We start from the raw sequence: 22,908 nt of genomic DNA on the forward strand, positions 1-22,908 counted from the left end.
ACGCAACCACCCAGCAGGGAACACGATGCAATTAGAAACTTTTCTATTATGGGCAAAATTGTTTTATGAACCGGAGGAACTCTGATCTGATACACACATCACAAAGCCGGTAGAAAGGTCCTTGGATAAAATAAAATACCGTTCACTTGAAAGATTTTACTTGCCTAGATTGCTTATAGTGTACTAAATTGAAAATAGATCAACAATAGGCTGATTGTCTTGAGGGCTGAGAGAGGAAATATCCCCTCACTGCATGAAAGCGAGATGCACCTGGACAAGTAACACTAATGACTGGCTGAAACTATGCAGTAATATCTTTATATGTAGAGGGAGTCCTCACTTTTGAGGAGACATCACCAAAAAAAGAGCTATCTTCTCATCTCATGCAAGTGAGAGATGAGCTGATTGCATGCTATCCATTCTGTACAGGTAACAACACTAACTAGTGGAAGCAATTCAGTAAAAGGAAGAGACGCTTCTCGTGTGACCTTAATAAGTAGGAACTGTACCATCAGCCTTTGGGATTTAGCTAGAAAATATATGACTGCTCAAGGAGGTTATTTAAAGCACTGCCTAATATCCTAATTAACAGGGACATTCATATGAATTTGCTTGTTCTTGAATGTAGTACTTAATACTGAGTATTTTATCTAAAATGCTTCATAATTTATCTATTTTTTTTCTTTCTCTTAGGATTTACAGTAATTAATCCAGAATCTTCTTCTGTTTAAAAAAAAACAAAACACAACACCATAATGTCTACAGCAGACTAAAAAACAAAGGTTGCATGAAAAAGACCATGACAAATATATTACTAAGTCTTAGAACGCTCCCTGGCTAAGATTTATGGCAGGCTGTACGCTACTCCATTTCATCTCATCATATCAGCAAAAGCAGCAACAACTAGTTAATCTCCTTGTTGCCCCCTTAAAAACATAACAAATGAAACACTTAAACTCAAGGAACTTTTCCCAAAAAACATTTTGCCACTCTCTTTCTAGTACCTTTTTCTTTTTTTTTTTTTTTATCTATTTAGGTAAGAGTCTGCAGTCCCCTGAGAGTTTCACTTGTTTCCCATATTGTTGAACCCTTTAGCATTAATTTCACCACTTCTCTTCTTACAGCCAAAGTAGAGATACAATTGAAAGTATAAAGCTCTCAGGCTATCTGTTGCAAAAATTTGTCCCAACTGCTCTACTCTGACCTTTTGACATCAAAGGATTGCTTCTATACTTTTAAAGATAAAAACAGAGCTGTGTTTCTGCTCCGGTCAACAAATCATTGTTTAAGTTCTTTCCACAGAAAATTCTTACCTGTTGGGAAATCCTAATCCTAGTGTCAAAGTGTCTTTTCTTTATACGTGCAGGCACTCCTCAGTTTTGAAGAGGTACCTCAAAACCTCTGCCATACATCTTATATGTTTTCTTCAGAAAGAAAACAATAACCCACATAGGTACACTTATTATATGTAGAATGAGTGTCTTGCATAGAGAAACCTAAAACTAATTTAACTAGGCATTTTAACTTTTGTAGAAACAATGGAAAAAAAAGAGAGATCAAGCAGGATCTTTAAAGACATATGGGTAAATATTACCCAGTATGTTATTGTTTCCTGAAGAGGAAGGTAGTGAAAAGGAAGAAAAAATGCTGGGGGAAAAAAGAAAAAAAAATATTTTTTTTCATCTGAAAAAAAAATTCCAACTGTTTTATAGCCAAACGTTGTGACTCAAGAAGAAAGTATTTTTTAATTACATTTTTCCCTCATTAGAGAAGCCAGGTTGTATCTATGCTTTCTTAATACCAAGATATATTTGTGAATATTTTACACATACTTAATGATAGTTTTCCATGTAACAATATTTGCTGAATTTTAAGAATAATGCTATATTAGGCACATTGTCAAAAATATATGAAAAAATGTGAAAATATATGTTCAGCAATATGTTCAGTGGAGTCTTTGATTTCTTATTTCAGCTGCGCATTTGACTGTTACAGGTCACAACATAGTTATAAAGTCTTCTAAATTCCAGTCCCCTTACTTGTTTGCAAAGAAGCTGTAAGAAAACATCACAAAAAGCTGAAATCTAAAAATAAAGGGCCCAATCATACTATTCTTAGCTGCACTCTGTAAGGCTCTTAGTCACAACTTACTCTTGAACCACTGAAATCATTGATGAAGTCAAAATTATGCCATTGACGGAAATATGAGTAAGAACAGGCCTTTTCATCAATGTGGGTAAGGATAACAGAAACCTGACCAAATCTATTGTTAAAAGATAACTCTTCAAAGGATCAGCCATCAAAATTGCACTGGTAATCACAAATTTGTGTGAATTTTCCCATTTAAGATTAGGCAGTGACAATGAGCACCAAGATGAGAAAAGCTCGGACAACTTTCAGAGCCGTTGAGAGCTGTGATCCAGTAAATCCTGTATGACTTACTTCATGGCTTTTATTTTAACTGCACTAACTTTCATCAACTCTTATACTTTATAAACCAGCAAGTTCTACAGAGACATTATTATCCTTAATTTATTGGTTAATGAGGATTTCTGTTCTGGCAATGTCATTTTCTTTCTCATAATATCAGTATTCTACTTCAGACTCTTAAAATGTCTTTTTCTCTATTACATTTATTGTTCTATATTACAGCATTTCATCTCGGAAAGTTCTCTAGATCTCATATGGATCTATATATCAGGAATGATCCTTGTGAAATAATCTTGCTAGAAACAATACCGGCAAGGAGCTCACGATCAAGACCAGAGCAGGTGTAACACAAAACAGGAGCCCCGTTCTGCTCCCTCTGCCTGTTTCAGCAGCCAGGGCAGATGCCATAGTAAGCAATGTGCTGCCAGATCTGGTCCTAAAATGTATGTACTTCGTGTTACGTACTATGCAGTGTATTTTGAAGAATTATGAAATGATGTTTCTTTAAAATGTAGAAAAGATCCTATCCTGAAATTCTTACACAGACGACCCCGGTATTGACTTCATTCAATAAGTGAAACTAAAGCTACGGAACGATGTAACACAAAATCATATTAACTGCAGACTGTATTTACACAATGCAAACACTCACAGGAGTTATTTTGGAAGATGTATAACCTTATAAAAGACTGTAAAAACTACCATAATGCATCTTAGCCAGGTAGTTATGAAGTTTCATCTGACGACAATTCAGTGTCTTTAGATAACAGCCCTAGAATATGCAGCTGTGAAATTTTGAGAATTACAGACCACAAACCTGCAAACTTGCAAATGTGTAGAACTGCCCCAGTATCCTTTTGGTGCAAAATATTAACTTCTACTAGCTCTAGTGAGAGAGAATAATGTTCCTCATTTTCAGTAGAAGATATAGAAATAAAAAATTAATACCTCTGTTTTCAGGTAGGAATTCAAACCACTGAGAACGAATGCAACTTCTGTAAGGAAATCTGCTTCTCCTTATACTGCAGCAGCTGCAGACTGCTTTTTGCAATCTTGAAATTTATGAACTGAAGTTTCTCAAAGTAAAGCCTTGAATAGTGTATCTAAAGACAGAGAAGCATTAATATGGCTTATGGTTTTTATTTGCCCTGTAGACTTTGTCTTCTCAGGTACTATTAGACACCTGGCAATGAAGCTGCACTGGGACTTGACAGTAATCTGTTGACACATCATAAACATCAGGTGCCTGAAGTATTAAGAATGGTCTGTATTTTATCTTAAAATGCTACAGGACTGCCTAGTATGGCAGCTTCGGTGATTCCCATCTTCAGAGCTACTTGCAACACAGTCGTTCTTTTTTAGCTGTTGTGTAGCAAAAGCTGTGACGGCTGTTTTCTTTATTCACTCCCACCTCATTCCTGATATATTTACAAACTTCTCCTAGTTGCATCACAAGTATAATAATAAATAACCTCTAGGATGATCAGCACCCCTTGTTCTACACTACTGTTCTGTCACTTTGAGGAATGTATTTCTAGAACTTATTTGCTTAAAGAAACTATTTGTTCCCCTTTATCCATCCAATCTTTTACCTATTGGAAACCTGCAAGAAGAAACTGCCTCTTGTTCACCCAGGGAAGGAGAACTAATTAACTCAGAACTTTTTGGTAGCAGAGATATGAACATACATGTGTATGTTTGTACATGATATTTCTTTTTCTGATATCTGCTCTTCAAAATAAAGCAAAATCCTGTTTCTCTTAGTCAGGTGAGTAGATCAGCTTGACTTACTCATCAGAATGAGATGAGCAGAATTTGACCAGCAGTCTTTAAGGTCCAGAGTGAACAGAAATCCTTCAGGTACTTAGAGTATCCATTTTCTCCTGCTTTCCTATTTTTTCTCCCCAGTAAAAATGAATTATTCAGACCTTAAGTGATTCAAAAGTTGCATGGAATTTTGAATCTGGCAATGACAATTGTATAGCACTGGTGTATATTTAAATATTTTTAACTGACTCATGTTTGAAAGCACCGTTTCTAAAGTATGTTTAGAATATGACTGCTGAAGGTAAAAGCAATGAAACACGACGAAGTGTAGAGCTGTTCTGACTTCCCAGTCCTTTACCAAACACTGTTCTTCATCCACATCAACCTCGTGTGCACATCAAATCACAAATGGTCTATTTTCATAAGCCCTAACCACTTGCTAGTCTCTTGTGCCAATAAAAGCCACAGGTATACTGCATCCTTGGCTATCCATCCAAAATTTTTTACATATATATATATGTATATGTATAATATGTATACATGTTTAAACTACTTAATTTTTATGGTACTGAAGAAGTTCATTGATTCATATGAGTAACATATGCAACCATGGCACATAGTTGGATGCTACAAAGTAGTGAGTTTTAACAAATTGTTAAACCGTGTGACTAATGTCTAGCAGAAGTCACTTAAAGAGAGGTAAGAGTACACCGCTCTTACACATCTCAGGCAATATTTTCTTCAGCTGCTGGTCGTTTTGGGTCAGTCTGAAACCCATAGTCACTAATTAACACTTTACTCCACAGGTATTCATTGATATAAATTGAGTTATCTGTAGAATAAAACACTGTTCATGAGAAGTAAGGGAATCATAAAGCCCATTGACTTTACAGCTTTTACTGCAAAGCAAAAAAAAACTTTTATGCATGCTTAATGAGAGGGAGAAAATTTGTATCTTACTGAGAAAGAAATTATTTATTTGATTTTAAATATTTATAGACTCAATTGGATGTACTAAGTAATAATATAATATTTAGTATGTGTGTATATATCCATGGATATACACATACATACATGTGTATATACATACATATATATAAACATAAAGTTTTAATAATAGGCTCCTCCTAGAGAATTCTGCCATTAAACACTTGCTGACAAAAAGAGAGTGAAGAAAAGCAGTCCCATTGTATGAATTATACAGTGTGAGATTATTGTGGCTCAGCAATATATCTGGAAAAACTGAAGTGAATATTCACTAGAGAACACTTACACAATCATTTACCTTTCCCTTACTGAGGTAACGAAGAAAACTGCTTTTCTGAATTGACTAATGAAAGGAGATGATAAAGCAGCTGTTTGGATTCTGTATCTTTTTTTCCACTGGCTATACCTTTGATTCCTAACTGTGCAATTTACTTTTCCAGGCACAGGTTTCCTGAAGTGATTAAGGATATAGTAGATCCAGAGAGAGGGCCGATCCTTTACTATTTTTCCCTAGGTTTGCAGTTTGAATTTTACATGAGGCAGAAGTACAGGACCAGACACAAAGTAGAATCTACATTCTAAATGCAAATTTTATATAAAATTTACACCAGGGATGTGGAGATGGAGAATACAAAATGTATTTTCGTAATGCAAAATACAGTGAAGAGTATCAGATTTTCTCATCTAACTACTTTAAGTCTGGGCCTTTCCTAACTAGAAACCATCCACTCTGTTTCATACTGTGTTTTTGTTTTGTCAATACAACTACAAAACATAGTATCAATAAGTATGTTTGAACAGGTTGTTCACTAGGGAAAAATGAATGTTTCCTAATCTACTGGCTGGACCATCTAAACATCCAAAACACTCTGTGTAGATGTTCAGGGAAAGCAAAAACATTATTAGATAAACCAGTATGTGCTACAAGGAGTTACGGTTAACATTCCCACAGTTGTTGTAATAAAAACTGTTATAGAAACCACAACACACCTTTTTAAGGGAGGAAATTCCTCTTTTAGCTTTATATAGATCTCAGGAAAAAAAAAAAAATCATGATTGATATTATACAGTGAACACTGTAAAAAAAGGAATCATATTTTCCATAGGGATTTTACACTACAGTTGAATCTTTACTACTCAGTAGCATCAGTACATGAATTAATTGCTTTATATAGACATTACATGGTTGTAGGAAAGTATAATTTTCTGTCTTTTAGTAACTATTACACTTGTCAGTAGAAAAAAAATGTGTTGGTTTTTTTTTAGCATTCTGACAACTCCATTTTACAGTGAAAAAGTTGACATTACTTAAACAAGTGTCATTGAAAGTTATTTGTTTTTTAAAGCATGAATTATAAATCAAATTATCTCCGGTTGCGCCCTAACCTAAACTCTTTCCTGAAGTGTCACTTTTTGTTAAAATCACTTTCAGATTTTAAGTATTGCTCCACTCACCTAATTGATAGCAACACAAATTCATGATAGGCATAAAATGAAATTGTTTCTGTGACACAACTCAATAGCAGGTTGAGGATTAGTTCACAGTGACCTTGTACAGACAGCCTTTTTTCTTTTTTTTTCTTTTTTTTTCCCCCAGTTATAAATATTCAATTTACAAGCCATCAGTTATTGGAATTTTGGTTGTTTAACCTATCGATTACTGATGGCCACTTCTATTTAGTTTAAAACATTAGATGCAGCTGGCAACTAGAACATTCGGTGCTCACAGCCCGCAGGGTGTGATAACTCAAAGGTATTATGAATTTTCTTTTGGTACATCAAGTGTCTATGGTGCAACTTCTTTCCCACTAGCTGCATATACAAAATGAGTCTGTGTCACTTCTGATACACTCAGCTCATTCCCCTATGACTCAGAACAGCATATTAGAGAACCACAGGATAAAACAGATATGACATTTCAAATATATTAATAGTCATTATCCAGAGCCTGCTTTCAATCCAAACGTTAAAAATCACTTTGGAACATACCTGTAGTATTTGAATGTTAAGCTGCATTAATCATGAAGCAATACTTTAAATTAAATCAACTGGAGCCAAATTCTGCCCTCACCTTCACTCTATGAGTTCACTGCTCTGGAATACATCTTCTGAGTTTGGACTTTAAACTACCTGCTGAAAATTAAGTCATTCTTTGATTAGCACCCTATATCCAATGGTCCAAATTCTGCCATTTCTCACACTCACGAAAGTCGGTAGAGGACAGTGTGGATATAACTGGCAGAAGAATGCAGCCCAGCTGTAATTTCTAAATGAGCTTTCGTAGAAGACAGAGCATGTAAGTCTTTCTCTATAAAGCAATCATCAATATTGACTCAGGCTACTGGAAATCTGACTAGTCGTTTTGCTGGTTTATGACAGGATGTGAGGGTTTTTTTTACATTTGGGGGTAGGAGGGAATCACCACATACATTTTCTTTCTATTTGACTAAGCAGAATTTTCAACACTGAAGGTTTGGTTGTTTATGGAGAGAGGAGGAGGCAATGGGGTCCAATGATACCATTCTGCATCAAAAAAATAAATATTTATGTATATATATTCTAAAGAAGGAAATTAAAAAAATTAAAAACATACATCTTGGAAAGATAGCTCATATTTACATACAGGATTGGAGGGCTATAATACACTGTTGCAATAGATGTCCTCAGTGTGTAGAGTTTCTCCCACATCCTGTTAGTTACTGCAGATGATATGACTGCTTCAGAAACACCCTCCCCCCTTCTCCACCCCAAAACAAAGCGAAGTGAAACCTATGGAAGTGCCCACCTCTGTCTGACGATCTTCTGGGAAAATACCCCAGCGTGCCCCAAACGTACTAAACGCCTGCCTGCACTCTCACATGCACCTCGTTTGCACTGCCATAACTCTATTTCAGTGGGCATTTACTTTTGAATCACACGGGAAACACCTATGTGACAGCAGAACCAGACCCACCAGGTGCGGTCTGGTTCCACTTTCATTAAGTCCACCTCTCTTTAGTGACTTGTGTTGGTCCCTTCAGTGGTGCCTTACAGCAGATTTCACTGCAGACAAAAGGTAAAGTTAAACCAGCGTCTAAAGTGAGGTCCAGGGAATTCTAAAAGTCTCCTACCTGAATTATGGACATCCGGCTCGGGGGAGCCTCGCTGGCGTTAGTCCCTTGCCCTGTGAAGCTGGTGTGGCAGCCCACATGTCCCTGGGGTACAGTCAGGTTGTTGGAGGCGGGCTTCAGGTACATCACCTCAGACCTGGGAGAGCTGAGGGGCAGGCGGGTCTGGTAGTCAAAGTACATGGGTGAGGTGGCCAGGGATGGGCTGCTCACCACGTTCATGACATTGAGGGGGCCCCGGCTGTCCTCGCCCTCACTGGGCACCAGCATAATGTCATTCTTGCTGATCTTCTTCTTCTTGCCCTTGCCCCCTCCACTGCCACTGCCTCCTCCTCCCCCGCCACTGCCTCCCCCTCCTCCCAGCTGAGGGTGGCTATACTCGGCAATGCGACAATTATAGGTGCGGATCTCCTTGTTCTCTCGCTTGCACTTCACAGCAATAGTGATCATGGCAGCCAGCAGGATGATGGAGACAGTGCTCAGCGTCACGATCAGGGGCAGTGACAAGTCCCAGTGTGGTCGCCGATGCTGCTCGCCATTCACCTGTGGCTCGCCAGCCTCGGGCAGGGGCCCCGCCAAGGCCCTGACAATGAGTTTGGCCACTGCAGAGAGGCTGGGCTTGCCATGGTCACTGACTTTTACCACCAGTTCAGCCACAGGGCTGAGCTCCTCCCAGTAGGGGTGCAAGGTGCGTATCTCACCGCTAGTGGGGTCCATCTCAAAGAGGTGCTCCTCATTGCCTTCCACAATCTCATATGTGAGACGCCCACTCTCCCCAAAGTCACTGTCCAGGGCACGGACGGTGCCCACGGGGTAGCCCACCCCAGCATTGCGTGGCACCTGCAGCTCAGCGGTGTCATTGATGAGAGCGGGCAGAACGATGAGGGGTGCATTGTCATTGACATCGAGCACAGTGACACGTACCGTGGCATTACTTTCACGGTGGGGTGAGCCCGAGTCTTTGGCCAGCACACGAAACTCAAAGTGCTTTGTCTGCTCATAGTTGAAGCTCCTCAGGGCATAGATAGCACCATTGGTAGGGTTGACGGAGACATAGGTGTAGATGGAGACATCACCTACATGCCCAGGCAGAATGGAGTAAGAGACTGTCCCATTTTGGCCCAGGTCGGGGTCCTGGGCCAAGACTGAGCCCAGGTACTCTCCAGGGATATTGTTCTCGGGCACCTGTAACACATAGAGGTTCTTGCTGAAGCGGGGTGGGTTGTCATTCTCATCGAGGATGCGGACGGAAAATGACTTGGTGGAGTTGAGTGGAGGGTTGCCCCCGTCACGTGCCACAATGGTCACGTTGTACTCATCCTGTGCCTCACGGTCCAGGGGCCTGTCAGTGACCACAGTGTAGAAATTGTCATAGTTCTCCTCCAGGGTGAAAGGGACGGCTCCGGGCCCGCCGCCACCGCCCAGCACCCGACACTGGAGCTGCCCGTTCTTGCCTGAGTCACGGTCGGTGACCCGCACCAGGGCAATGACGGTACCTGGTGGGGCAGCCTCACTCAGTGCTCCCTGGCGAACGGAGACAAAGCCAATGGTGGGTGCATTGTCATTGCGGTCGATGAGGCGGACAGTGACCTTGCAGTGAGCAGGGATGGGATTGGGCCCCAGGTCCCGAGCCTGGACATCAATCTCAATGAGGCCACTCTCCTCATAGTCCAGGTTGCCCTTGACACGGATGAGACCACTCTGCGGGTCGATGCTGAACAGGTCACGGACGCGCTCGGGTGCGTAGCCACTGAAAGAGTAGAGCACCTCTCCGTTGGTACCCTCATCGGCATCGGTGGCATTAAGGTCGATGACAGCAGTGCCCAGTGGTGCATTTTCTGGCAGCTCTACCACGTAGGAAGCTGCTTCAAAGACAGGGCTGTTGTCATTGGAGTCAATGAGGCGCACGTTGATCTGCACTGTGCCCGAACGTGGTGGGTCGCCGCCGTCCAGTGCCGTCAGCACAAGGGTGTGGTGGCTCTGCTCCTCACGGTCTAATGGCTTCTGGATGACCAGCTCTGGAAACTTCGTGCCATCACCACGGGACTTCACATCGAGGGAAAAGAGGCCGTAGTCATCCCGGGTAAGCAGGTACGTGCGCAGCCCATTATCCCCAGCGTCTGGGTCATGGGCGCTGGTGAGGGGGAAGCGGGTGCCCGGCGCAGCGTTTTCTGAGATGTCCATGTCCACCTGGTCAGAGGGGAACGCCGGTGCGTTGTCGTTCAGGTCTTGGATCTCCACCTTGATCATGCAGATCTCCTGGTCGTTGGCGAACACCTCGAGGGACAGCTGGCACTTGGCGCTGCGCCGGCACAGCGCCTCACGGTCAATGCGCTGCTTGGTGTAGAGCAGCCCGCTCTCCCCGTCCACGTCCAGGAGGTGCGGGGCCGAGTTCTCCAGCACCCGGAAGGTGGACTTGGGGCCGCGGCCACCGCCGGGGCCGCCGCCGGGGCCGCCGCGCTCCGCGGGCAGCATCCCGCCTCCCGCCGCGCCCGCCGCCAGCCGCGCATCGCGGCCGATGTTGCCGATGACCGTGCCCGCTCCCTGCTCCTCCGGCACCGAGTAATTCAGGTTCTTCAGCGACAGGGCGGGAGCCCAGCAGAGGAAGAAGCAACAAATGGAAAGGTACATCCCCGAGCAGGGGTGGGGGGGGCAGCAGCTGCAGCGGCGACCAGGGTTGTCCCCGTCTTCTCTGCCTCCTGCGCTGGGTTTGTTCTTCCTCTTCGTCCGTCGGCTGTCTCTTTTTTTCTTTGCTTTCTTTCTCCCCACCCCTATATTTTAAGTTCCTGAACCTGTTGCTCTAAAACATCTGCAGAGACACAGGATGAGAGGCAGCAAATGGACCATGTAGCTCAGAGGGAGGGAGCAATCGGGGGGGCCGGAGGCGTGGGGGGCGTGGGGGGGGAGCAGCTTCGGCAGCCTTTCAGCAAGCGCTGGTCGTGCTTGCAGTCCCCTCGCAGTTACTTCGGGTGTCCAACTTCGGCAGTGGGAGGATTTCAAAAATCAGAAAATTTGCAAAAGATCTTCTCCTCCGCGCAGGCGAAGAGTTCCCGGTCCTTGATTCCCCGCAGATGTACAAAGGATAATAAAAATAATAACAATAATAAAAAATCGGTGGCAGTGGCTGTTCTTTCTAAAAACGATCAAAAAGATTTCTGTTTTAAATATGTGTATTTATATCTACATAGGAAAGGGGGGCGGCCACAGGTCTGTAAGCAGGGCTAGAAAAGCTTATTTGCTACTCATCGCTTGTGATGCGATTGATGGAGTGGAGGGGTGGGAGAGAGACAGAAGGGGAAAAAAAAGTCTCAGCTTGTTGTTGAAGCCCTCTTCGTGTGCAGTGAGAGGCAGTGAAATGTCTGATTGCACCGCGGGGTTGTTGGTTTTCAGGGAGTGTTTTGCTGCATTTAGAGATCTAATCTTGCATTGCTTGCGGCGGAGAGCTGCATCTCGCTGCCATCGGTATTTCCCCCCTCTCTGTCTCGTACACCCTCACTCTTTCCTTCCCGAATCAGAAGGGGAGGGAATGAGGATTGCAGGGCAAGAGGGGAAAACAAAACACACCAAAAAAAACCCCAGCAAAAACTAGTGTCCGGATTTGTAGTTTCCTTTCTCTCCCTCTACTACCAGCCTCACACTCGTCCTTTTGTAGGGAAAAAAAATTAAGAAACCCACCAGCTGACCGTCATCATTAGCAGTAAATATATATTTTGAGAGAAATTACAGGCTGTGTTCAATCAGATGCACACTTGGGTTTCTTTAAGACAGGCCAGTAGCCGCCGCCACCACCACATCCTTTCTCTCCGTGTATCTCTATGCGTGTGTGCGTATGCGTGTCTGAGGAGCTGCACTTTTCTCGCTGCAGTTTAATTCCAGTTTGCTTTTCTCTCCAGCCGAGAGGAAATCAACAGGCAACCCGTGGCTGGACGCATAGATTTTAAAAAGAGAGCAAGAGAGAGAGAGAAAGGAAGGGGGGCGAGAGGGGGGAGAAAGAAAGAAAGAAAAGCCACCACACACACACACTCTCTCTCTCTCTCTCTCAGTCTCTCGCTAAAAGGGAAACAGTCTCTGTATTCACAGGGCTGCGCTGTCAAGTGCCTCTCTTTTCTTTCTATTCAGCATCTCCTTCCAATGACACTGCCGCCTAGTCCTCTTCATTTAGGGGAGGGGAGAAGAAGAGGAAAAACAATCCTGGCGATAAATAAAGTGGTAGATCTTTTAATCGACTAATTCGCTTATATTAAACCCTATGCAGTTCCGCGATTGGTGTGATGCATTTTTTGCAGTCCTTTCAAGATTTAACAGTCTCTCTGGGCATCTTGGTATAGGGCAGAAGAGCGGGGGCAACGCCAGATGCATTCCCCCCTCTCTGATATACCGTTCCCAGCGATACGGTGTATAGGTAAATATTGGGGAAGGGTGACTAAATTTTATTTCAGGTTCTTTTAACAACCAGAAATAAATGAATGGCACAACCAGAAATGCAGGTGTTTCAATCTGCTGGATGAGTCAGATCCAGCGGAACAAATCACATTCACTATCGCCTCATGTTCCTCCCTTCACAGACATTAGTTGCAGCTTCTTCCTAACGCTTCTCTGACTCACTCTATAGACAGGAAAAAAAAAAAATTAATCAGATTTATATTTTTTGGGGGGTGGGAGGGGTAAGGAAGAAAGGGGAAAAAAAAAAAAAAGAATGGGGGTGGGGTGGGGTGTCGGATCCAGCTACACTTTTACTATACCTCTTTCTCCGGGAGACTGAGGATCAGGAAAACAAGGCTGTTATCCACTCACTGGCACAGAGGCGCGTCTGTCTCCTGCTTTGCTGAGTGTTTTTAACCACCTTTCCTCAGTGTTATGTGTGAAATAAGTCAGAGATCTTTCATATTAAGAGGAAAAAAAAAGCCAAACAAAACATAGATTCCCAATACATATCTCACAGATCTAGTTCCGAGTCTCAGTTCTGCACTGTTTGGGTTTGTTTTTTTTTCTCCTTTATTTGAGTCCAGACCCAAAGTACACAGTTAATTCTGCAACCTGTGGTGGAGAGGCTTTCAAAAGGAAAAGAAGAAAAAAATAAAAATTAAAAATAACAAATATTCTTCTCTGCCTCATTGATGGGTGGCCCCTCTCAAACAGCCGGTCGCCAGAAGTCTTAGCCAGGCAGCACGCGAAAGCCACGCCGACGCCCGATAAACCAGATCCATGTCAACCAGCCGCCCCGCCAAGGGAAAGTGCAGCGAAATTCAGAGAAAAAAAATTCAACAGTTGGAGCCGCTCTCTGCCTCTCTCACTTCCCCCCCTCCTCCTCCGCGCCTCCCTCACTGCAGCACTGGCGGAGCCGCCGCGCCGCGCTCTCCCAGCGCCGCTCGCCGACTGCCGCTATTCACCTCACGCCGCGGCTTAAACATTGATACGGATTCCCCGCCAGCCAATCGGCGGCGGAGGCGCCGACCGGCCCCCGCCGCCGGCCGGCCAATGGGAGGAGGCGCAGGGGGGCGGGGCGTGTGTGAGGGGGGGCGGGGCGTGGCCGCGGCGGGCGCCGGGTGTCATTGATTAGATGGGTGCGCTGGGAGACGGGCGACGCGCGAAAGGCAGCGGGCGAGCGAGCGGGTTGCGGGGGCTTGTCGCCGTGCGCCGCAGCGCCGCGCCCCCAGCCGCCCCCCCCCCCCCCCCCCCCCCCCCCCCCCCAACTGCTCCCGGCTTCGCTTTATTTATTTATTGACTGATTGATTGATAGACCTCCCATTATTTATTTATTTATTTATTGATACACCCCCCCCTTATTTATTTATTAAGGTATATTAACAAATCTCCCGTGATGACGGGGGGAAAAAAAGGGGAGAGGTGGGGTGGTGGAGGCGCGGACACCCCCGCACTCGTCCAAAGCGCCGGGAGGGGCAAGGACTTGACTCTGCGACGCGGTCGTGTTTCTCTCCCACCCCCCACCCTCCCCCCCTCCTTCCCCCGCCCCGTGTCGCGTCTTTCCCGCACCCCGTTCCTCCACGAGGGCCCCGGCGCACTCCCCCTCGCCTCGCCGCCCCGGGGATGCATGGCGCGGGGGTGGAGTGGATGGGGACAATCCCCCCCACCACCTCCGCCCCGGCCCTACGGGAGCCGCACCGAGCGGGGCTCGCCCTCCCCGAGCATCCCCCGCCGCCCGCGGTGCCGGGGAGCGGGGGACGGGCGCGGCGGCAGCCCCGCGGTGCGGGTCTCGGGGCCGCAGCAGTGCCCTCCCCTCCTTTCCCTTCTCTTTCCCTTCCCGTCCCTTCCCCTCCTTTCCCTTCCCTTCCCCTCCCCGGCGCGGCGGCCGCCTCCGCCCCCGCGGCGGCGGGAGGGTCTCGGCCGCGGGCGGCGGGCGCGGGGCTGGCGGGGGTGGGGAATGACTGATGCTGGAAAGGTGAGTGCTCGGATTGTCTCGACCCGCCCGTACCGAAATGAAGCTGCCATTTGTGAGCTGTGAGTGAAGAGCGTGTAAGTAGCATGAATCGTTCAGGGGGAAAAGAAAAAAAAAATAAAAATAAAAAAAAAAAAGAAAAAAGGAAAATCAACTCTGGAGCGATTATAAGACGCTCATGACAATTATTTTAGGAGCGGCTCTTTAAAAAGATTCAGTTAAGGAAGGTGCTCTTTCGCCTTGCTCAATAGGCTAACCCTCAGCTTTTTCTAAGTTATTATGTCCATAAATATCATTTGACTTGGAGAAAGTCTTACAAATTTATAAGTTCAAGTACGTGTTCTTTCTAGACCCATCTACCCGTCCTGGAGACCTCTTTGTAGCTTTGAAACGGATACTTTGCCATGCAGAACGACTCTGCTAGTAACCATTATAAAACCAATGCTGTGTTAAAACGCAGTATATAAATAAACTGTACATACATTAGTGGCAGCGTAAAATCACTACTCTCAGACGTGCCAACTTTCTGTGTGAGAGCGACAGACAGACGAAATAAAGGCTATGTTTACAAAATGGGCTTTGCTTTCTGAAGGAGGGCTTCAGATTGGCTGAGGAAAATCGGCGTATTCGGCTAAATCACTTACTTGGAGAAGTCCCCTGTAGGAGCAGCACAATTTTAAAAATGGAACAAACACCAGAGTAAGCCCCTGAGCTATCAAGAGACCTCGTTTCACTGTGACTTGAGTCCTGTGCTTTCCTTTCCTTATTCCTTAGTCTATGCCAAACCTGCAGGATGTCTTAAGACATCCAGAGATTTTTCTATGCAAGTTCTGCTTAACTGGGGGGGGGGGGGGCGGGGGGGGAAGGGTCATTGCAATTATGTAATGGCTCCCTCTAGCGTGCTAGAGATACTGCTGCATTTGGGGTATGTACTCGGTGCGTGTGTGCCCAAGTGTATACACATACGGTAACTCTAACTTCCTTTCTGAGGGAGCAGGAGAGCACCAGCAGGATAAAAGAATAGTTTCACTATTACAGTGGCACGTACTAAGTAATATATTTCTGACAATATTTCTCATGTTTTACTTATGTTAAAAAAAAAACAAAACACCACGGAACCCAAGATGAATTGGACATTTTTTTTTCAGGAGGTTGGTGCCTCCATGACTTTTTTTTTTTCCTCCAGCCTAGTGAATGCCTTTCTTTTTTTTTTTTTATATGACTCAGCATTACAAAATAAATACTCTGACTCCACAATGAAGTCAATAGATTTTAGGGCACTCTGCAGTTTGTAAAACAAGTACTTGAGGCTCTGAATTAAGGGAAAAACTATATAACCCTTTATCCAAGTAACTGTAGCCTTTGCTTGTAAAATCTGCCTTTTTTTATCAAACGTCTTGCAGCTTACAACATCCCATTGATACCAACGACATGCACGGAATACTTAGAGGAAAAATAAAATCTGAATCACTAGCACTAGATCCTCAAACCTATTGCTGGTGACCAGGTGATGATCACAAACGAAACAATTACCCCTTGCCCTACAAGTCACTGTGGGTTTTAGTGTTAACTTCAACAGAGCTACTTTTTTAATACTCATTTTCAGATATGGTTGATTACTAGAAATTTCTAACGATTTATTGGAAATCATATCATCTTGACATCTTTAAAAATTGTGGCTCTTAAACCCAATAGAGACTTAGCTGCCTAACTGGAAAAAGCCAGATAAAAAATTATGCCTGCATAATAATATATGCCTCTGCCAGGATGATGTTTGTTACATCAGACAGTTTATAACAACAAAATGGCATTTATTGATTTTAATCCACCTGTGCAAGTAATGAATATTTTATTTGTTCGATGATTTTACAGTATATCTAAAATGCTTTTTCTGTCAAATTTGTAGCACATACTACATATTTGATAGCTTAGACTTGGCATCATAATTTTCTATACATTCATCAGGAAATTGCTGGGGTTTTCACATAGAAAAGTCAGAAATAAAATGTATGAAGGTAATGCCAATGAGTGCCAATAATACCTATGTGCTGTGCCACGTCACTGTGTATTGAATATATGGTGTATATTTATCGGGAAAAAAGAATGAATCAAAATAAAAACAAAATTTAAAAATGCTTATGAACAGCTTGGTGAGAAAGCTGTATTGTGGAGAGCAATACAAAGACAAAATCCAAATCCTTAGTAATAGAAATACACGTATAGAAGGCTTACACTATCTGACAAATCAAGAAGAACACATAAAATAGACTGTATAGGAAAAGCTCAACAAAGGAGCAAAGTCCAATGTAACAACCCTAACAATAACCTATATGTGGAGGGGTTAAATTACGCTCTGGAAAACTACTTTTTGATACTTGAAAAGTTTGTTTGTTGGAAGTTTTGGTCTGACATCAACCAAAATAACTGATAGTAAAAGGGCACATCTCAAAACCAACTTTTTAAAAAATGCTGATTAATCATGAACATAATACAGAAGTATCCAGACTTTTTCTGGGAAACATTCATAATGAAATGTAGTAGTTTATTATTCTATCTACTTTCAAAAAAGGAAATATATAAGCAATATCCTCAGTCAGAAGTGTTGAAATGAAAATCTTTAGTCTCAGCATGGAGGGTACTTAAGCATAGCACAAAAGTCTCAGAACAAATATCCCTAAACAAATAAAAGAAAATAGGAAGGCAAGGAAAAGATCAATATAGTTAAATGTCAAGGTTCAATATTTAAGTTATTTGAGCCTAAAATGTATCATTGGGAAAGCCCAAATCCAATCATCTCGAAAACAATAGAAAGAAGTAAAATTAGAAAGGCCAGGGAGGGAATTTAAGGAACAAAGAATCCATGTATAAGAGAATGAATTACCTGCTAAAAACCAAATATACGTTTTACTGATATGAGGAAGCCATGACAGAACTGGTGGGCCTATCAGTTGGCCAGCTATAGAAGTATTGCAGAGAAATTAAGTATTTATTCATAGCAAATGAAGACATTTCCTCAGGTCAACTTTTTTTTAGTAACAAAGGTGAGATGTGGGTGTGTACTGAGGTGTCAACAGAGAGATTCTTAAAGAGTGAAAAGCATCTAACTAAATGCTAGTCATCAAGCGTTCTTACAGAATCTGAAAATGAAGTAAATGAACTGTTAAAAATATGCAGTCATTAAGATCAGTTACTATGTGTGAGGATTAAAAGGTACAAAATCTGTTTGTCTTTTTAAAGGACTAAAAGGGTGATCAAGGAATTATGGTGTGGCAACCTTTACTTTTAGTACTAGGAAAATTAGTTAAAATGACAATTAAAAATAGAAATTATACGGCATCTAGAGAAATGTAACAAAGTACTGTCCAGAAACTCAATGAAATCAATAGAAAACTTTCCACTGATTTGTTTCATCCCATAATAGCAAAGTATCACAATTTACATAGATTAAAAGGACATTTCTTCCATTTGTTAGTAGTGTTTCAAAGTAGCGACAGAACAATAGATAAAATTACTTTTGTCGCTCTGTATGTAAGTAGTTTTATGTCCATTTAAATGTGAGTCCACACCAGCAAGACGTGTAGAAGAGGGGATAACTGCTGAGAAAGGGAACAAGAAATAACAGTACAGTAGGTAAAGGCAAGAGAAGGTAAGTGTCTGCAAGTTATGTTAGCGGACTAGTGGAGGGGAAGGAGCCAAGAAAAGACAGAAATAGGAAAAGCATGCTGTAGTGGGGCATAGGGCTATTTGAAAAAGAGTTTGGGTAAAGGGAATTAGCAAGTAAGAGAGAAGCTTGAGATTGTCCCTGAACCAATTAATACTGGCTTCTTCTGTCTAGCTGGGAAGTATTACTTTTACAGTTGTACCTGTGTCATTTTGGAAACAAACAAAGAAACGCACACAAAGATTCATTAGGCTTACAGAAAGGGTGACTTGTTAGGCACGGATAAGTGGCTTAGGACTTGGATTCCCATGCCTCTTTTCAGACATGTTATGTAATGACTGCTTAGCACAGAATACAGAAACATTTTTTTATTTTTTTTTATTATAGTGAAAACAGGACACGCTTTGAGATCAAACCCAGTGTGTTTCAAACAGACGAAGCAGAAGTTTTCTTAATGATTTAATAAAAATAAGCAATTTGTTTGAGAGCAACTGAACTAATGAAAACCGGATTCCTACAGGTGTGTCTCTTAATTTCCCCACTGCCACTACTACCAGCTTCCTCCTATGTCTTCAGTAATGGTTACTCTGCAGATGTGAGTGGCTGGCTGAGAGGGATGTGCTGCTGGGCCAGGCAGCAGCTGCCTGGAAAGGTACAATGGCTATTTTCCCTTCTCTCAGGTAAGGTATCAATTTATCTCCCTTACATACCCACCAACTGGAGTGAAATTTAAATTATGATTTTCTTTGAAATGTCTGTCCCCCTTGCAATTTTGATTGAAATTGTCCAGTAGGCAGAATGACAGAGAGACAGAGAGACACTCAGGTAATGGTCAAGTGGGCTGTTTGTTTACTTACATAGCCTCCTCTAAAAAAACCTAGAATATTAAAAATTAAAGCATTTTAGACATTTTATTATAACATGGTGCTAATCCTGCGGGTATGATATGGCACAGCAATACGATCATACGATATGACTTGGCATGTTGTCATAATGCATGCACTGATGTTACCAGTGAGATAGGATTATACTGCGTAAGCACAGACATTAGATTTTCTGACATGGAATAGAAAATATTTGCGTTTTCAAATAAAAGATATTCTCTGAAGCATTTAGAAACTTTTCTGAAGCAAATATTTTCTGGATCTTTCTTAAACCTGGCAATTTTTGTTTTCATGTTAAATTGCATTAAACCCTATCGAGATCAGCAATATGCTTTGTTCCACTGAGTAATGAAGTACTTTACTGATGAAAATCTGAATTATTTGTGACAAGTTTGTTAGAGATTAGAGCACATACACCCTTTATTGTTATAATGATTTAAATATTTGTTTAGAAATTTATAAATGTAATTAAAATTTATTAAATACTTGGTTTAGTAGATGTTGTTGAGTTTGTCTTCACTTATTGTAGGTTGATATCTCCTACGTCCTTTAAAGATTATGTGGCAGGGCAGGACATGACAGATGTTTGTCTTCTTGTTCCCCTCTGGGTTAGGCTGCACTCTGGAAAGTGGCAGGGGGGAGAAGATTATGCCTTCCCTGAGAGCGCACAAGTGAAGAAACTTACAGAAGTGCAGGATAAAAAAGAAGGAGGAGGAGGGAGAAAAAAAAAAAAAAAAGACAAAAGCGAGCAGAAAGTGCTGAGGAAAGCAGGGAACTCAACTGTTATTCAAGTCTTAGAGAGGAAGGAAAGAAAATATTCTCTTGGTCTTGGGGAGGGGACTGTGTGTAATCCTCTGCGTTCCTGCATACCTACTAAAATGAGATCGTACACACGTAAGTGGACCAGCTGTCTCACAGCAGCGTGAGCCAGGGGATGTTCATCTACACCTTTTCTATTCTGTCTCACTTTGGATGTTTTATGAAGCTTTGTTTTGGAGTAAAATCTGATCTTTGGGGTTTAATTTTTTACTGGGAGCGCTGGTGCTACTCACTTTAAGGAAAAGGTAGAAACAGCTCCATCTCAAAGATCTAGATAAGGGACATACTTTGTGCAGAAAGAAGTACTGGTAAAGTACTGAAAGAGGACAAAGCCAAAATTAAAGTAACATTTCAAGAAGAACATAGCTGGTGATATTGAAGGTCAGGAAAGTCCAAGAAAATGGGAGCCCTGACGAAAGTCTTGACAAATGTGTTTCATGAGAGCAGTCTAAGGACAAAGGCATGGGCTTTGTGGAACTGCAAGAAAGATGGTCTACCAAGTAGACTTTAAGGTTATGCCCAGTGAGGTTAGGTATGGAATGAATCTTTTCCCTTCTCCTCATTAAAAAAGCAACCAAACAAAAAGACTAAACAAATACTAACCCAACAGAGTCTGAGGAAGCTGCTGGATATTTCTTATGTTCCTTATACAAGAATTTCCTTAATGATATTAAGCCATTATATTAATAATATTATTAATACTAATAATTAATAATTAGACACACACTGAAATCTCAATATAGTGTGTCACTAGACCTCTTTTAAGAGGAAAATAACTGCATTTCCTAAGTTACAATATTATCGAGATCAGGCTGATATTGTTGTTGAGTCAAGCTGAATCTTTGGCTAGCACAGCAGAGACAGCAAGTTTTTTAACTGGAACTTTGCAGGTTTCCCACATTTCACACCTTCAAGCTGCAGAAGGTTTGAGTCACTTACTCACATTTTCACAAATTTAAGCATCAGGGTATTGCTTCTTATGGAACTGTAGTTTTTTTATTGTTCAGTCTCTTCTGGTATTTCAGTATAATAATTGCTTCAGAGCTAATGTTTACTGGCAGTAGCCAAGGAATTGTGGCAGAGTTCAATGCATCACTTTATCCTCTCAAAGCACTACTTAGAGGTTGAGAGCTCTAACATCAGTCAGAAGGTCAGCAATTTGCTTGTGAAGGTAAGGCCAATGTCTTTGTGGAAATTCAGAGCCGGTGCTGCCACCTCCAAGAAGTGGCAGGAAGCAGAGGATTGAGGAAGGCTCCAAAATAATTTAGATGTGAAATACCACATGTTTCTGAGCAACAGCAATTCACCTCTGCTGGTATTCTTACAGTTACTCCTCAGGTGGGATGAAGATATCATGGTCTTTGAAACTTTTGGTTTCCAAGGGCAGTGCTTAGTTTCCTGAAGAGAATAAGCCTGAACTATAAGTGCAAAGCAATCTGTGTGTATAAATCTTCAGGAGACAAAGTTCCTACTGGAAACAAAACCAAAAATAACAGCAAAACCAAAAGAAATGAAGCCAGGTTTTTGATTGTCAGTGATTTCCATACTTTTATCATTTTAGTTTTTCTAAGTTAGCATTTTGCACCCTCTGACAAAATTGCAGTGTCTCCCTAGGGTTTATGAAATTTCTTACACATTGCATAGTAAAGATTCTACAAGCTAAATTTGCCTGTTATGCAACGCTTTTGTTTCCAAAGTATTCCCTTATTCAGTTATGCAGTTAGTAGCTCTACTTTAAACATGACTGATTGCAACACTGTAAACAATTCTGTTGCTAAATCTCACAGAGAAATGGAATCCCATTTATTCTCTCCTAGCTACAATTTCATAAGATTAGAAAGAAAGGGGAAAAAAAAAAAAAACCAAACAACAAAGACCCCCCAAAAAAACAGGAAATGAAACTTCCTCTAGTCTCCACCCAAAAAGTCAAGGGACACAACTAGGAATAAATAATGATAATAAAAAAATCTGTTGAGTCAAGTGTCACATTTGTATGGTTGCCTTTTAAAAAGGAGAAGTATCTTTAGACTTTTTGTAGGTGAAAACCTTTCTTCTCTAGTTTACACATCTATTTGAAACCAAACATTCAGTTTTGTTCCTGCTAACTCTTTTCATTTGTATACTCCTGTGTGAGCTCCAACATAAACAAGACTCGTAAACGGCAGACTATAGATAAGCTTTCAAAATGTTATGTGGCATTTTACCCACATATCTGTCAAGTAAAAGGTTAGAATCTTCACTTTTTAAAGAAAAAACATACCAATTAGCAGCAAGGCAAGGCTGTCTAGAGCATGAGGTTTTCAAAGTTTGACACGTCTGTAGATGCAACACAACCCATTTATTTGTGTGAAGCTCCCTTTCATTTTCTGGTGGTGAGTGAGGATCCAGGGAGGGCTCCACCTCTGATGAATTTGAAAGTGCTCACAGGAATTACAAGATGAGGTTCTTTGTCTGATGTGTCCAGCATAGCTACAACTGGATAACGGGGTAGCAGACGATTGTTTCGCCTTGTTTGCCTACCAATTTGAGGCCTCAATACTGGTTTCAGTGGCGTAATTGCCAAATAGGGTTGTCAAATGCTCTTATCCCCACCGTGCGGGAAAATAAGGAAGACTTGAGGGCTTGCTTCTTGGCATGGGCTAGTGGCACTGCAGGTCACAGCGAAAGCTGGAGAGTGATGACAGCAGCCTGTGCGAGGCCACCACTCCCGCTCCTGATGGGGCATTGGCAGCCGGCGCTCAGGGACATGCAGGGCTTTGGCTTCATCTCCTCAACACATTGGCCATCTGAGATGAGATGAGCTGACCTGACAGTTGGCTGCCAGCTCAGAGCAGTAGGAGTTTGCGCCCCCCTTAG

General features: G+C 42.3%; 1 protein-coding gene across 1 annotated transcript in view; it reads right to left on the minus strand.

Annotated features, from left to right (window-relative positions):
- PCDH17 (protocadherin 17) overlaps window positions 1–11,054 on the minus strand; it is an 88,712-nt gene extending 77,658 nt beyond the window's left edge. Inside the window, exon 1 of the mRNA XM_074564587.1 lies at window positions 8,295–11,054. Within this exon, the coding sequence (XP_074420688.1) occupies window positions 8,295–10,922 (2,628 nt within the window). The 5' untranslated portion in view covers window positions 10,923–11,054. The remainder of the gene's footprint in view (window positions 1–8,294) is intronic.
- Window positions 11,055–22,908: the final 11,854 nt, after the last annotated feature.

The sequence above is a fragment of the Larus michahellis genome, chromosome 1 (genome assembly GCF_964199755.1).
Source record: "Larus michahellis chromosome 1, bLarMic1.1, whole genome shotgun sequence".
NCBI lineage: Eukaryota > Metazoa > Chordata > Aves > Charadriiformes > Laridae > Larus > Larus michahellis.